This window comes from Convolutriloba macropyga, chromosome 2, assembly GCF_964194025.1.
Source record: "Convolutriloba macropyga chromosome 2, txConMacr16.3, whole genome shotgun sequence".
NCBI lineage: Eukaryota > Metazoa > Xenacoelomorpha > Acoela > Convolutidae > Convolutriloba > Convolutriloba macropyga.
This window is the reverse complement of record NC_134469.1, coordinates 19,404,365-19,420,038: the sequence shown is the minus strand read 5'-3', so window position 1 is coordinate 19,420,038 and position 15,674 is coordinate 19,404,365. Positions and strand designations below refer to the sequence as shown.

At 33.9% G+C, this 15,674-nt stretch overlaps 1 protein-coding gene across 1 annotated transcript in view; it reads left to right on the top strand.

Annotated features, from left to right (window-relative positions):
- Nucleotides 1-2,493: 2,493 nt before the first annotated feature.
- LOC142334846 (anoctamin-7-like) overlaps nt 2,494-15,674 on the top strand; it is a 35,078-nt gene continuing 21,897 nt past the window's right edge. The window contains exons 1-7 of the mRNA XM_075383173.1: nt 2,494-2,584; nt 2,674-2,794; nt 3,545-3,608; nt 11,364-11,530; nt 11,978-12,085; nt 12,631-12,657; nt 12,778-12,917. Of these exons, the coding sequence (XP_075239288.1) occupies nt 2,556-2,584; nt 2,674-2,794; nt 3,545-3,608; nt 11,364-11,530; nt 11,978-12,085; nt 12,631-12,657; nt 12,778-12,917 (656 nt within the window). The 5' untranslated portion in view covers nt 2,494-2,555. The remainder of the gene's footprint in view (nt 2,585-2,673; nt 2,795-3,544; nt 3,609-11,363; nt 11,531-11,977; nt 12,086-12,630; nt 12,658-12,777; nt 12,918-15,674) is intronic.

Sequence of the window (15,674 nt, the reverse complement as noted above, 5' to 3'; positions counted from 1 at the left end):
TTGTTCTCCGCAAAATATCGATCGGCCAAAGTTGACTTAAGAACAAAAGTTGAGCTAGCTTAAAAGTCCTAACCTTGATCTGGCGGAGGATTTTAGCAATAAAGTTCGGTTGCAAGCAGAAAATAGACTGGAATAATTTTAAGAAAATTAAAATGTCTCAATCCAGAGAAGCATACAAATTTCTCAATATATTTTTATGTTTAGATTATATTTTTTAATAATAAAAAGTGCAATTTCAATGTGGATCAAATCTTCAATAAAGTGTTTGAAGATCGAGAGAATGTTTATAAATTTACGAGTCGCTTTATTATTGAATTTAAAGATTAAAATTGGAATCCTATTGTCCCTAGCTTTATCAGAAACACCCTAACAAGACGAAACCCTCAAGTTTTTAGGTTTTAGGTTTTCATTCAGCCTTATATTGCGACGAGGTTTTTGTCGGAAACACACCATAAATGCGGCTCAAAAATGACTGAAATTGGCCGAGAAAACATCAGCAATAGTAGAGTAATTGAAAAAAATTTGTCGGAAAATTGGTAGAAATATGTTCTGAAATTGTTAAAATATCCCAATTATTGAGCAAAACTGGACAGTAAATTATCAAAAATGGCTGGTAAATTGATAAAAATTTGTAAAACACCAAAAATCGAGAAGTTTTTAGAAATTAGCCGGCAAATTCTCAAAAAAGCCACGCAAGTGCAAAACAGTAGCCACTGAATTGTCAAATAAAAAAAACACTAACTCAAAAATGCTACAATTAAAGCCGATTGTTTTAACTGCGAATGCTTTCCAACTCATGTTGAAAATGTTTTAAGGAAATTAAATCGACCAAAAAATTACAAAAAAAACAACAGCACAATTTTTTTAAATAAAAGATGAAATAATGACATATTTAAAAGTAAAGATATCACAATTGTTTTTTTTTTCGAGCCAGAGAAAGACAAAAAGATTTTTGGAATAAATATATTTATTGCGGGTTTTGTAGAAATAAATATATTATTTGCTGGTATTTTGGATGGACACGAAAAAAGTGAAAGAATCAAAAGAAACAAAAGACCTAACAAATAGTGGATCAATGAAAGGAATATTAAACACACTCAATCATATCTTATCAAACAGAGAGATGCTGTAAATGATCAAAAATTGTTCCATGTCTATTTAATTAGCAAGAAGTTATCGGGAAAATGTTTGTTTATCATAAGGCCAAATGCGCAATAACCCAATAAATTTTGCTCAATTAAGATGGGACCTAATCAATTGAAACCGTTTTTCATTTTAGCTGTAGACCCAGGCACAAGACTTTGTTTTTACATTGGTCATTATGCAAATGTCATTCAACAAGCTATGCCAATTTTAATCAATTTAACATTCCAAAGTTTTAAGCCTCGCCATTTGACAACTACTAAAAAAGACAAAACATTGAACGAAGCAGTCCGGGAGTAACATAGGCTTTTTGGTAAGTTTATATTAGGAATCATCATTCAGAGTTTATGGCTATGTTCGTTAAAACAGAAAAGATCTTTAGTGATTATCTTGCACTACTCGAGTGGAAAATTGTTTGGGTTAGCATTTAATTTATAAATAATTACTTTTGGCAATTTCGGAACTCATTTACAGTTTCAAACAAGCCAAATAGAGAATATATACAATTATATACAGTCTCTAATAATCCTAACTTATCTCTTTTGATGAGAGGATTTTCACGATGAATTGAATAACATTTGGCACCTTAAGTGCCATTTTAAAACGTTTGTAGCCATATTCCATCTGCTGGAACAAAATATGTCACTGATGTTTAGTATTCTTTCTATAAGGTATTGGAATTTTTCTATATGGAAATAGTGTTTATGTAACAGATGTATGTCAAGACCAATATTTATTTGAAGTGAAAATTTACTGTCCATGGAAATAGATCGTCAGAGATAAAAAATTTCATTATTTTGATATATTTTGTCTCGTCTCAAATTGGATTAAAATTAGAAAACGAGCCGTAGTCGAACTGCATCGCTTGTATTTTAGATCGAGCAACAATCTTGTGGAAAACGTAAATATGGAGAGACTCTAGCGTATCAATGCTTACTTTTTTGAATCGAGTAAATCTGATTATAACCAAAAGGTCAAAGACATTGAAATTAAAAAAATTATTGTCTAAAAATCATCCAGGCATTCATTAATATCATTTTAAGTATGAAATCAAATGAAAACTCAATAAAATTAATTAATTTGTTGTGTCTCTTCCTAACAGTAAAATCTTACCTTATCAGATGATCTTATAAGGAAAGATTTTACTATTAGAAAGAGAACAGCAAATTAATTAATTTAATTGAATTTCGTATATGATTTCATACTTCCCGGATTTGCAAGTATTGTGTCGGATTATACATGGTGCGTGTATAACAGAAGTTCGTGACAACATTGTGAAAGTGTAATATTTGATCCATGAGCCTTGCCAGATTCTTGTAAGATCTTAAACTACAAGCACAGGCGTTCGATTACGGGAATTGACGCCGAGTGTTTAACAAATCTGATGTACCTTTGTGGAACTTCGCATTATAATGTTGCCGGATACAGAAAAGATGAAAAGGTATGATCTTTAATTTAAATGGCCTTTAGTGAAACCTATAAATAAAGACTTTTAAACCTTTAAACTATAATTTTTCACTTGTTTTGCAGAAATGATAAGGAGGAAAACAGCAACACGAACTGCGGAGAAGTCGATGGTCCCAGAAATGCTGCAGTGACATTCACTGACACCTTCTGTGCATCAAACGCACATTTTGAGGAAATGGACCATGTAAGTTGAAACTCCACACCGAAAAAAAAAACAAAAAAAATTGGCTCTTTTGACTCGCATTACATTTTCCTGTCAGCTATGTATCTGTGTTTTTGAGTAATGATAATAAAAACAATATTAACTCGTGGTTTTCAGAAAAGGGAGGAAAGAATATAGCATTCATTACTAGCGTCTTACGGTACCAAAGTTTGCGAGAAAACTTACTCATTTTTGTAACAAAATTTCACTTTTCCTATCTTAATATATAGTACTTACAAACGTCGAGGATGAAAAGGTGGTGCCTTATATCGGAAATTCGCAGTATCTGGAAGTTGAAAAGTGGAACTTAGCCTCCGCCGCAAATTAGTTTTTGCGGAAGCGCATTCCGCAAAAAAAGATCATACTTTGTGCGTCTGACTAATTACAGCATAATTCCTCATTTTAATAACATAAAAGATTAAATCCTAAAAGCATTAAAATTTTGCTAAATGACCTTAACGCCGAACGTAAATATAGTCATAATTCTTTGGAAGTGTTTTCCATTTTAGGCTATTTAATTGCCGTGTGGAAACTACTTACACGTAACTTAAGCGCTTTCCACTTTGAATTTACAATAGTTTGTGATCATTTTCAATGAATTCAGATAGCAATGTAATCGTAAAAGTGGTCAAAATCAGTAAAAATCTGGTCAACATCTGATCAAAATATTGTCACCAACTGTACAGAACTTAAAATCGTTGACATCATATTCAAGGTTGTTATCAATTTCAGGATGAGCGTGTTCTGTTGTCAATGGACAAGACCTGTTTCTTTGAAGACGGGATACGAAAAATTGGTTAGTTTTCTATAACTTAACTGAAATAACAGTTTTCAGCGCCCTGTATCAATATCTTCACGTGAGTACAGATTTGCATATGCGTTTATTTTTACCGTTATCCGAAAAACTAATACTGCTCTTTAACATGCTTTATCATCTCCGACAATATTTCCGCGTCGATTATTTCTTAAAGCTAGACATATCTACAAACGTAACCGAATCAGTGTTCCAAAGAATTATGTTAATTTTATGTTAACCTTATTTTATGTTAATTTTGGCTGTTTATCTACGCCAAATTTGCGGAGAGATAAAAAATGGCATCATTGAAGCGCTCCTAAAAATTAACAGAGCATATCGTGATAATCTACATGGCACATTAGCGTTCCCCCGCCCAACCGTTCTCCCCTCTACATGGATATATAAACCGCAACATTATCTACGTGTGAGCGTGATTGTGTGCGTGTGCGCATGTTTGTGAGAGGGGGAGGAGGGGTTTAAAACCTATTTAATCTTCGAGCACAGAACACAATTGGTGGAATGTTTGAACTTCTGTCGATTTCGACGAAACAAAACTGCGAAAAACGACAATTTCTCCATGGGGATGTTTTCCTGGCCTTATGAAAATCCCTTATGGAAAGTTTGACTTACAAGTTGAAAAATCTGATAGTTTTTCGTGAAAATGATGCAAAAATTTTTTATGTTTATGGTCTTCTATGGGCCACCCGGGTTGAGGTTTTGTGGTGAATTTTTGTAAGAAATGCGGTGAAATTCGGTGAAAAAAATAATGTTCACCGCGTATTTCTTACATCTTTTCGCGGTGAATGCGGTGAATCGCGGTGAATTATTTATTTTCACCGCGTTCTCAGTATTCTTACAAAAAAGAATCTTCCCTACCCGGCTTCGAACCTCGGACCTCCTCCATGCCTTCAACTGCTAATTCCACTGCACCAACTGTCACTTACATCCTTGTTTTTTCTTGTGAATTTAAATCAGATTGAGTAAACGTTGGAAAGCAGATGCGGTGAATTTTTGTAAGAAATGCGGTGAATTTCGCGGTGAATTTTTGTAAGAAATGCGGTGAAATGCGCGTGAATTATTTTTTTTTCATCGCATTCACCGCTTTCACCGCATTTCTTACATTAATTTGCCACAAAAGTAGATGCGGTGAATTTTTGTAAGAAATACAGTGAATTTTGCGGTGAATTTCTGTAAGAAATGCGGTGAAATGCGGTGAAATATTTATTGTCACCGCATTCACCGCAAACACCGCTTTTCTTACAAAAATTCACTTCATTCACCGCATTTCTTACAAAAATTTACCCAAAAACCTCGACCCGGGCATAGATTTCTATGGTTTTAGATATGGAATCTAAGACACCGTAAATTTTTTTTGTTAATTGAAACCGTTTCCAAAACAACTTGTTGACTTTTTCGCGTTTTTGTTTGTATTTCAGGTTCTTTTTGCCAAAAATATGATGCAAAAAATTTTTATGTTTATGGTCGTCCATGGGCCATAGATTTCTATGGTCTTGGATATGGAATCTAAGACACCTTCAATTTTTTTGTTATATGAAAACGTTTTAAAAACGATTTGTTGTCTCTTTTTCGCCGTTTTCTGCTGTATTTCAAGCTCTTTTTGCCAAGAAAAAAAATGTGTTTATGGACTTCTATGGACCATAGGTTTATATGGTCTTGAATATGGAATCTAAGTCCCCATAAAAAAGTTTTTTATTTATTTAAAAGAAAATCAAATTCTGTCACTTTGTGCTTAATATGCGATCCAAAAAACGTCATTTGAGACCTTGTTGTGTTTTTTGTATGATCTTTGATATGGTATCTAAGATACCATAAGAACCATACCATACATGACTTTGATATGGTATCTAAGATTGATTTATGGTGGTCAGCCCGGGTATTGAAAAACCGGTTGGCTAATGTTTTTTTAAACAAACTTGGCTCAATTTGACAAGATAAACTTTCTTTTTGCCAAATTTCTTCAAGAAATCTGACTCAAGGCACATGTTGCGGTCAAAACTCAATTTTTTAAATATAATCCCATTGATGGGATTTCATGAAATCACATCAATTTGTTACAAATTGAGAACAAAGCTATGACATTTATTTGTGACCAGCATCTAATGACGACTTCAGAGAAGGGTCGGATGAGATCGATGGCGGGTTTTATCAAAAAAAAAATATTAGAAGTTTATCATTTTGACTAAAATAGGTCTGTTTGATAATTCTTAGACATGTTTTACGCATCTCTATTGCAGTAGTATCATTAGTGATGAAAACCAGTTCAAGACCACACTTGTTCTGATAATTAGCAGACCTAGAGAAAAGTGCTGAACTTCATTTAACTCTAGTTCTTAGGGACTTGATCTCAGGCTATTAAAGACATGGGCCATTATGTTTTCTTTCAACATTTTTTCCATTGCTGCGAGTCTCAATAATCTATTTGTTAAAAACTTTTTGAGCTGACAGTGAACAGCCCATTTTTACTTTTTTACTTTTATAAAAATATAGACCTATTCTATGCGATTTGTTTATCTAATCAATTTATACATATTATGTGAGTCATAAACAGAATTTATTTGATTTTTGACCAATGAAGTTGGTCTTTTTTGTTTTAAAGTTATGTCAATTGTTATGTTAAAGTTATGTCAATTGTTCTATGTTAGTTTCGACGAACCTCACGCCAGATTGCAAGTTATGATAATTTAATTTGTTATGATCTTTCTTTTCTTACTCGGGGAGAATCATAAGTATTAGTAGAGAATGGTGGAAAAATAATTAGGTGATTAAGGCATCCGACCCATTTGAAATAATATTTGCAAAATATTCAGGAGAATAAGGGGGTTGGAATAGGGGATAGATTTTTGAGAAATGAGGAGGTAGGTTAGGAGGAGGATCATAAGGAGGGACGTGGACTAGCATTCACAAAGCGAAGTTTATCATGGAGTGGAATCGGATGAGAAGTATGAAGGTTGCTTTTCATTCTCAATTCAATGCCAAGCGCCATGCAACTTCAGCAAGGAGGAGACAACTCCTCTTTAATATGATCTCTTTGTTGAGTTCTTAAGTTAGGAAACCAATAGGAATCTAATCACCCTCCCTGTCCTCTGGTTTTGATTAAAGTTTTTCCATGAGATCTAATTTTTATCTTTAAGACCTGTTGTTTTTTTGAAGAAACTTATTTTATTTTTTTGGAAATACATTGTTAATTGGCTAGTTGATTACTGATTCCCATCTTTTCTTTCACAAATTCATGTGCTCTAAAAATTTGAAATAAACTTCTTTTGCTTAAACATGTTTTTTTCTCACATTCTTATTTGAAGTTTCTCTGTTTTTCCTACTTTCAATCAACCCTCGACTAAATCCGATCAAAAATTTTGCGTGAAAACCGCTTTAAATGTCTTTCATTGCGGCTCCTTGATGATTTAAACCTATCTTTTTTGCTTTACATTGCTTTTGTTCTTCTTACTTTCCTCACAAACTATTGCGCCACATAATCGATAACTGCTTTAATTTTTCTGCTGGCTGACAGAATTAATAAATTAATTTAAAGAAGTCACTGAAAAGCGAAGAAGAAGCGATTTTTTCAAATAATTTTAGCATTTTTTTCCACATCGATGCAATATTCTACATACTACTATGACAATATGAAATGACAATCAGTGTAATGGCTGATCGCCCACTTTTGACAAGGAAAGTTTTGCACCACCCAGTTTGTTTCAAATCTGTCCAGATATTACGTTTTCTCAGTTAACTTTTGTCAAAACGTATATCACTACCATATAGTAGATTACGCTGCATGGCAAAGTCAGTTCATTCATGACTATTTGGCACTCTTGTTTCTTTCCAATATCAAATTTGTATTGTGAAATATGAGCTGGGGTAAGAGTTAATGAGATGATTAGCAGTCGAAATATGAAAATACTCAAAACGGTGGAAACCAGGATCAATAGTAAGGGATGGATAACGGGAAAAACAGGTTGCAGAGTATTTAAGAGAATAAAGGGGATTGGAATAGAAAATGGGTTTCTTGAGTAACTAAAGGGTAGGTTAGGTGGGGATAATGAAGCGGATGAGGACTAGTATTTCAAAAACAAAATAGATCAAGGAGGGGACTCGGAGGAAAATTATGATGATTAATTGTATTCTCAATACAATGCAAAACGCCAATAAGTTTCAACAATAATCTCCAATAGTAGAGAATAGATTAGGAGGAAAGATATTAAATTGATTAAGGCATCCGACCCACTTTAAGTAAAATTTGGAGAATATTCAGAAGAATAAATGTGACTGGAATAGGGGACGGATTTGTTGAGAAATAAGGAAGTAGATTAGGAGGAGAATCATAAAGAGAGACGTGGACAAGCATTCGCCAAACGAAGTGGATCATGGAGAGAAGTCGGATGAAGATTGTGACGATTGTGTGTCATTCTCAGTTCAATGCCAAACCCTATCTAATTTCAACAATAATCTCTGCCTGAGGAGGCAACTCGTCTCAAATGTGATCTCTTTGTTGAGTTCTCAAGTTAGAAAAACAATAGGAATCCAATAGGTCCCAGCCTACTGGTTTTGATTAAGGATTTTCAATGAGATTGTTTTTATCTTAAAACCTGTTTTCTCGAAAAATATTCTATCAATTTTTTTGCAGTTACATGGTTGCTGAAATCACAAAATTACTATCAGTTTGTTACTTTTTTTAAATAACAGAAAATATTTTGACTTCAATTTATATCAGAACTTTGCATGAGAAACGGTAGAACTGTTTTTTATTAACGTTTCAGTGTGCCTAGTTATTTTGAATCTTTAATTTTGGCTAATTGATTATTGGTTTCCATTTTTTTCTTTCACGTACTTTGCATTTTCTTGTGCTCTAATATCTTGATATAAATGTCTTCTGCTTAAAAAAATGTTCTTTTCTCAGAATCTTTTTTGATGCATTTCTGGTTTTCGTTTTTTTTTCTCGAATCAAATTATTTTTTGCAAAGTTTGTGCTAGCTTATGATATATGACCAAATTTTTACATATTATGAGAGTCATAGACATATTTTATTTGATTTTGACCAATGAAGTAGGTCTTTCTTGTTTAAAAGTTACGATAATTGTAATGTTAAAGTTATGTCAATTGTACTAAGTTAGCTTCGGCAAAACTCACAGCAGGTTGCAAATTATGATATTTTAATTTGTTATGATTTTTTTCTTACTCGGGAAGAACCATAAGTAATAGTAGAGTATGGATTAGGAGGAAAGATAATCAGGTAATTAAAGCATCCGACCCATTTAAAATGATATTTGCAAAATATTCAGGAGAATCATGGCGTTGAAATAGGGGATAGATTTTTGAGAAGTTAGGAGGTAAGTTAGGAGTAGGATCATAAAGAGGGACGTAGACTAGCATTCACAAAGCGAAGTTTATCAAGGAGTGGAATCGGATGAGAATTATGAAGGTTGCTTTTCATTCTCAATTCAATGCCAAACGCCATGCAACTTCAACAAGTAGGAGCCAACTCCTCTTTAATATGGTCTATTTGTTGAGTTCTTAAGTTAGGAAACCATTAGGAATCGAATAGGAAAACAATAAGAATCTAATCAACCTCCCCGCCCTCTGGTTTTGAGTAAAGTTTTTCCAGGAGATCTTTCCATGAGACCTGTTCCTTTTTTTGAGGAAACTCATTTTTTTAAATACATTTTCAATTGGCTAGTTGATTACTGATTTCCATGATTAACTAGAGGGTAGGTTAGGAGAGGGTTTATGAAGCGGTTGAGGACTACTATTTCCAAAACGAAATAGATCAAGGAAGAGAATCGGAGGAGAATTATGATGATAGGGGAATCGGGGGAGAATTGTGATGATTGTTTGTAATTCTCAATATAAGACCAAACGCCATACATTTTCGACAATATTCTCCAATAGTACAAAATAGAAAGAGAGGAACGACAATGAAGTGATTAAGGCATCGGACCCACTTGAAGTAAAATTTGGAGAAAATTCACTAGAATAAATGTGACTGGAATAGGGGACAGATTTGTTGAGAAATTATGGAATAAGTTACGAGGAGAATCATAAAGAGGGACGTGGACAAGTATTCGCAAAACGAAGTGAATCATGGAGTGAAGTCGGATAAAGATTGTGAGGATTGTTTGTAAATCTCAATTCAATGCCAAACACTATCTAATTTCAACAATAATCTCTGCCTGAGGAGGCAACTCGTCTCTAATGTGATCTCTTTGTTGAGTTCTCAAGTTAGAGAACCATTAGGAACCCAATAGGAAACACCCTCCTAGCCTACTGGTTTTGATTAAGGTTTTTCAATGAGATCGTTTTTATCTTAAAACCTGTTTTCTCGAAAAATATTCTATTAATTTTTTTGCAGTTACATGGTTGCTGAAATCACAAAATTAATATCAGTTTTTTACTTTTTTTTAAATAACAGAAAATATTTTGACTTCAATTTATATCAGAACTTTGCATGAGAAACGGTAGAACTGTTTTTTATTACCGTTTCAGTGTGCCTAGTTATTTTGAATTTTTAATTTTGGCTAATTGATTATTGGTTCTCATTTTTTTTCTTTCACGTACTTTGCATTTTCTTGTGCTCTAATATCTTGATATAAATGTCTTCTGTTTTAAAAAATGTTCTTTTCTCACAATCTTTTTTGATGCGTTTCTGGTTTTCCTATTTTCGATCACCACTCCAGTAAATCCGATCAACGGTTCTGCATGATTATTACTTTAAATGTCTTTCATTGTTGCTAATTGATGATTTAATTGCAACTTTTTTGCTTTAGATTGCTTTTTGTACTTCTTACTCTCCTCACAAACTATTGCGCCACACTATCAATAACTGCCCTATTTTTTTGTTGGCTGATAGAATTGTTTAAAATCGTTTAAAGAAGATATTAAAAAACGAAAATGCAGCTACTTCTTTTATACATTTTCGGCATCCTTTACATATTGAGGCACTATTCTACACACTTCTATGGCAATATGAAATGACAATCAGTGTAACGGACGATCGCCCACTTGTGACACGGAAAGTTTTGCACCACCCAGTTCGTTTCAATCTGTCCAGATATTACGTTTTCTCAGATTTTTCCCAAAAGGTTGATTGGTTGAAATTAGCAACGCCGACATAAATCCAAACGGACACTTTTTGCAAAAGTTGACAACCTAATTTTGTTGTAAGCAATGCGGAATATTCACCAAAACTCCAAATCAACGTCAGGAATCAGGTGTAGAAAAGACGCAGTAATTTGTTTTCAAAAATAGTTTACATCACAGTATTTGTATGTCGACATATGTCGACTTATTTTAGTGACAGATTGAGAAAATTAGTTAAGCGCGGCCTTCACAACGCAAAGTCGTTCTAATTAAAAGTTCCACTAGATTATTTTGAAATTTTCAATGTTCGAAGTCTTCATGTTTTGTTTTCAATTCACTTAAATTTAATTTCTGTATTATGGCACAATTGTATTGCTACTTGTTTTTCAATTCTTGTGTAACCCCTATTTTAGTATTTAACACAAGAAACTCTCTGATTTTTCACGTTCAGTTTTCATACAAAATAAATGCATGAGAATCTTAAAATACATAACGCGAATTTGAAGCATCTTTTAAAATTCTTATAAGCAATTTTTATCTCTTTGCTTAATTTCTGAAATGGAAGGCAAATTTACCGATTCTACTTTTAATCTTCTTAAGGTGTCTTGTCATAAGAAATAGGAACGACTTTCCATTCGTTGAGTTTTGTTTGGTTTTAGATTTTGTACTAGTACAACCAGAGGAGAAGAAGAAGAAACGGGGTTACGATATGATGAAGCGGCGACAGTCTGCTCTTGCCAAAGAGGCGTTGGAGAGTGTCAGGATTGAAAGTGCCCAAGAACAGTTCCTCAGTGGACTCAGAGCTGAAGGAGTTCAAACTGAAACTGTAAGCCTATTTTTTGTGCAATTACTAACGTGCTGAGGTATCTGCAATTTCAATATCCATAATGCGTTTTTTAACGACATTATGGATCTTATTTTGTATTAATAATCTTATTAATAATCTAATTTTGTAATAATAATAATAGTTTTGTTGGACTATAATAGGTGGGACTATCCCAAAAAATTGTATACATAATAATAAATGTGTATAGGGTCATAAAATTATAGTGGGTCGTAAAATACGTGGGAAAAAGAAACAGTTCCACTTTATTATTGTTTAAAAATAAGGATGATTTGGTTTCAAAGTTATATTTAGAAGATGAATGTGATACTGCACAAAAAAATTATATAATTTGCAGCCAACCTCAGCTCCCCAAAACTGGAAAAAAAAGATAAATATAAGTGGCATTGTTCGATAACTTCGTTAAACTGACCTCTAGTTTTTTTTCAGGCTGTCTCTGACCTTGGGGGGACGAAGCTGAAGTTCATTAAACTCCATGTGCCCTTTGAGTTGTTGTGCGAGTATGCAGAAGATATGAACATCCGAATGCCACTCAAGGTACTCGGAATGAACTAAAGAAAATTCTGAAATGTCTCAATTTAGAAACCTAAAAGTTAAGTGACTTCGATGAACTCTCTAAGAAAATATGGCATTCATCGAGGACCGCGTACCGGTTCGAGATGCAAGTCAGAATTTCTAAGTTTGTTTAGCAGTCACGTAACGAAGCACGCACTTTGAATGTCTTAAAATCTGTGAATAATGTGAAAATCTGGCATTCTGGAATCCTGCAATGCTGAGGTCTTAAAAATTGTATCTATGTCTCATTTTATTCTAAAGAATTTGCGTTTGCTATGCTCTGAATTGCAATTCTTTTAAATGAATTTCCATGAGCTGTGCCGTTAAATTTGAAAATTATAAACCACAAACACACTAGAAAAAATCATTGCCCGGTCCATTTGCCCCCCCCCCCCATATTTTGATATCACTTTTACTTCACTCTTACATCATTTAACCATTTAACCCCGCAAATTTTGCAATTTATAATGTGGACTGCTAGAGTACTCTAAGTTTTCACGTTTCACGGATGGTTTGTGTTGTTTTAGCAAAGTCTTCTGCAAAACTACGATAAAGTAAGTTGACATAAATACACACAATGGAATTATGCGGTTGAAAATTGTAACAATCGACATTTAATTTCGAATCAAATTATAAGTTTTGACGTTAAACTTTTCGGTATTTCTCTTTTGTAGATTGATGCCGAATGCCCCCATCAGTTGAGTGAGAAGATTATGAACAAACTCAAGTGTCTGCCAAACTTCTTCAAACACGAGGTACCAAACCAGCCCAAACGACACCTGACAGCTCCATTCAAAACTGAATTCCTCGCCAGGTTATCTTTCTTTTTCGGATCATTTCCACCTCATTTTTACATGTTTCTGTAAGCATTCTATTTCAAACTTACTAGCTCTTATGCAAAAACTGTTAGAAGGTTGAGAGAACAACCTAATGTAAACTGTGCATAAAGATAAGCTTGAAAAAGCTGGACAAGAAGCTCTACTTGTTCAACGTATACTTCGCTAAAAGAAGTCTCGAGGAGAAACAAAGAACATATTAAAGCAACTCTTTGCTCGTTATGTTGATTCTATGTCAACACCATTATAGTGAGAGTAAAGTTTGGGACCTCTCGGTTGCGACCCCAAAATCTCTTAAATGATTGCAATCCTGTGCTCTCTACTGAGCCAACCGGTCCACATTGCGAGAGACTTACTAAGCTTATATTGAGCTATCGTTTCAAGCTCCATCTTATGATCAAAACTTATTTAATAGAGTTTATACTCTAAGAGAACACGAGAATGGGTTATAAGAGATGCCCAGTTAAATTCGAGAGATTAAGACCAGTTGGTGCAATGGTGATCACTAGGCTTGCAATTAAGCGAATCAGTTTCGAATCCAGTGCTGGCTCAGTTTCACAGTTGTTGCTCATGCTTAGACCCCCACCCCCTCAACAAAAACTATTACGAGTTTTGACATTTCCCATTAAAACCACCTCCAAATCATAGCATCCCTCCTTATGGTATTTTAACCATGATTGGGAAGCTATACGCTACATAACCACTAAGCTGGGGTACACATTATTCCAAAACACTAATTGGAAATCAAATATACTTGGGCATTGACAGGCTCGACTTTCGGTATTTGTTGTTCTGCAGGAAGCTACGGTTTACGCATTTCTGCTACCGCTCTTTTTCGAAATCCTTAAATGCTCTTCCTTTTTTGGAGTATTTTCATTGAAAAGCAATAAACGCTGTATCGATTATCGACTGGTACCAAGAGTCAAGAGAAGCAAAATTTATTCATTTGAAACAGTATGTTGTCCTTGAGTGTCAAAATGTTCTGAAGGAAACATTGAGCGTTTGAGCAGCGAAAATCTGACTTTGCTAAATAATACGTCTGCACATTGATTCAAAACACATTTTTCAACTTAATATTTATAATTTCAAGATTCTTTTCATTTGACTATGTTTGACAGCTACAATGGAGGACAAGGAGTACCAGAATCCAGTATAATATCATGGGCCGTGAATTCATGAGTGACCACAAACCATCACAAACGGTTGAAACAATAAAAAAGGAGGTTAAAGCTCTTAAAAAAAATTATTCAATTGCAAAAATTTTGTTCAAAAAAAATAATAACGATAGACTACGAGCACAAAAAAGGTTCAGCTGAAAACATAATGTGCTTCTGGTAAAATCCCCGTTTAGTGCCCGCACCAGCAAAGATGTTACACAGGATATGTTGAAAGTTTTTGACATTTTTCGGGAATGATTTTACCGAGAGATAACATAAAAGCCTGCCATATTCTACAAAAAACTGAAAACGAGTTTTAAATTCTGACGGTCATATGCAAGTTCAATTTTTGGACACAAATTGGAGATCTTTAAAAAGAGAAGAACGCTATGAAACGTGAAGAATCATATCAACGAAAAAAAACGTGTTTGAATGAACCAGTAGAGTCCCAAAGTCTAGCTGCAGTGTTCAAACGAAATACGATTGTAAGCCCTAGCATTTGAACTGTGTATGTGATGGTGGACATTGTAAATAAATATGAAAAATGTAATGCTATCAAAAACAACGACAAGAATCAATGACCAAATAACAATAAATCGGATGATTATTATCTCCCCGCATTTAAGAAGCAAAATACAAGATCTTTGTGAAGAAAAACGAAAAATAACAAAGAAAAGGTTTAAATATTGATAATCAATTTTTTTTGATTATTTACGTTTCTATTGATGAATATGTTGCTTTGAAACAGTATTCAAGTAATAACTCAGCTATGAACTAGTAAAAACAGCAGAAAAAAGAATACCTTAAAGAGGATCACCTTTTTATTTTCCGCAAGTAGTCAATAGCAATCTGCGATATACACATTTTGCTTTTGACTTTAGATGGTTATCCTGACTGACACTACAAAGATCAACTCTTTGACTTCCGCAGAGAGAGAGAGAGAGAGGGAGAGAGAGATAGAGAGAGAGAGAGAGCTGTAAACTATAGCTCTGCTTATTTTTTTGAATAGTTTTTTTTTGCAATTTTTGTTTGTGATTCTTATTGTGTTTTATCAATGTGCGAGGACTGAAAATAGTAGTCTCAAAAATTTTGGAGAGACCTGGTTATGCTTTGCTGCGGTTGTGCTTTATTAAGTTTTCTTTCATAACTAAAAGAAAATGAATAACGCTTAAAAAATTAATTTGGATAATATTTTACTGCAAAACCTTAATCCTCGGTCCAAAAACTATGATGAATTCAAAAGTTTGTGAGCAACAAGCAACAACAATTAGTTTCATGCATAACCGAAACTGTGTTATGCAAAAATGACAGAAAAAATATGTTAGACCTTCCAATTTATAATACCATAATAGCCCCGAGAGGACAAAAGAGGTGGAGGAGTTGGTATGAATGTAGCACTAAAGCAAAAATCCTTGTAAAACTGGAGAAAAAGTTCTGTCCAGGAGATCGCAATATTTATCAACCAGAAAGAATTCGAAGCCCATTTTAACTGCATTTACACCCCTCTAGTTGCTCCAATGAGAAAACTTATCATACTTGGGTAATGTTTTAGGCGAAATTGTTGTGAAGCAGATATGA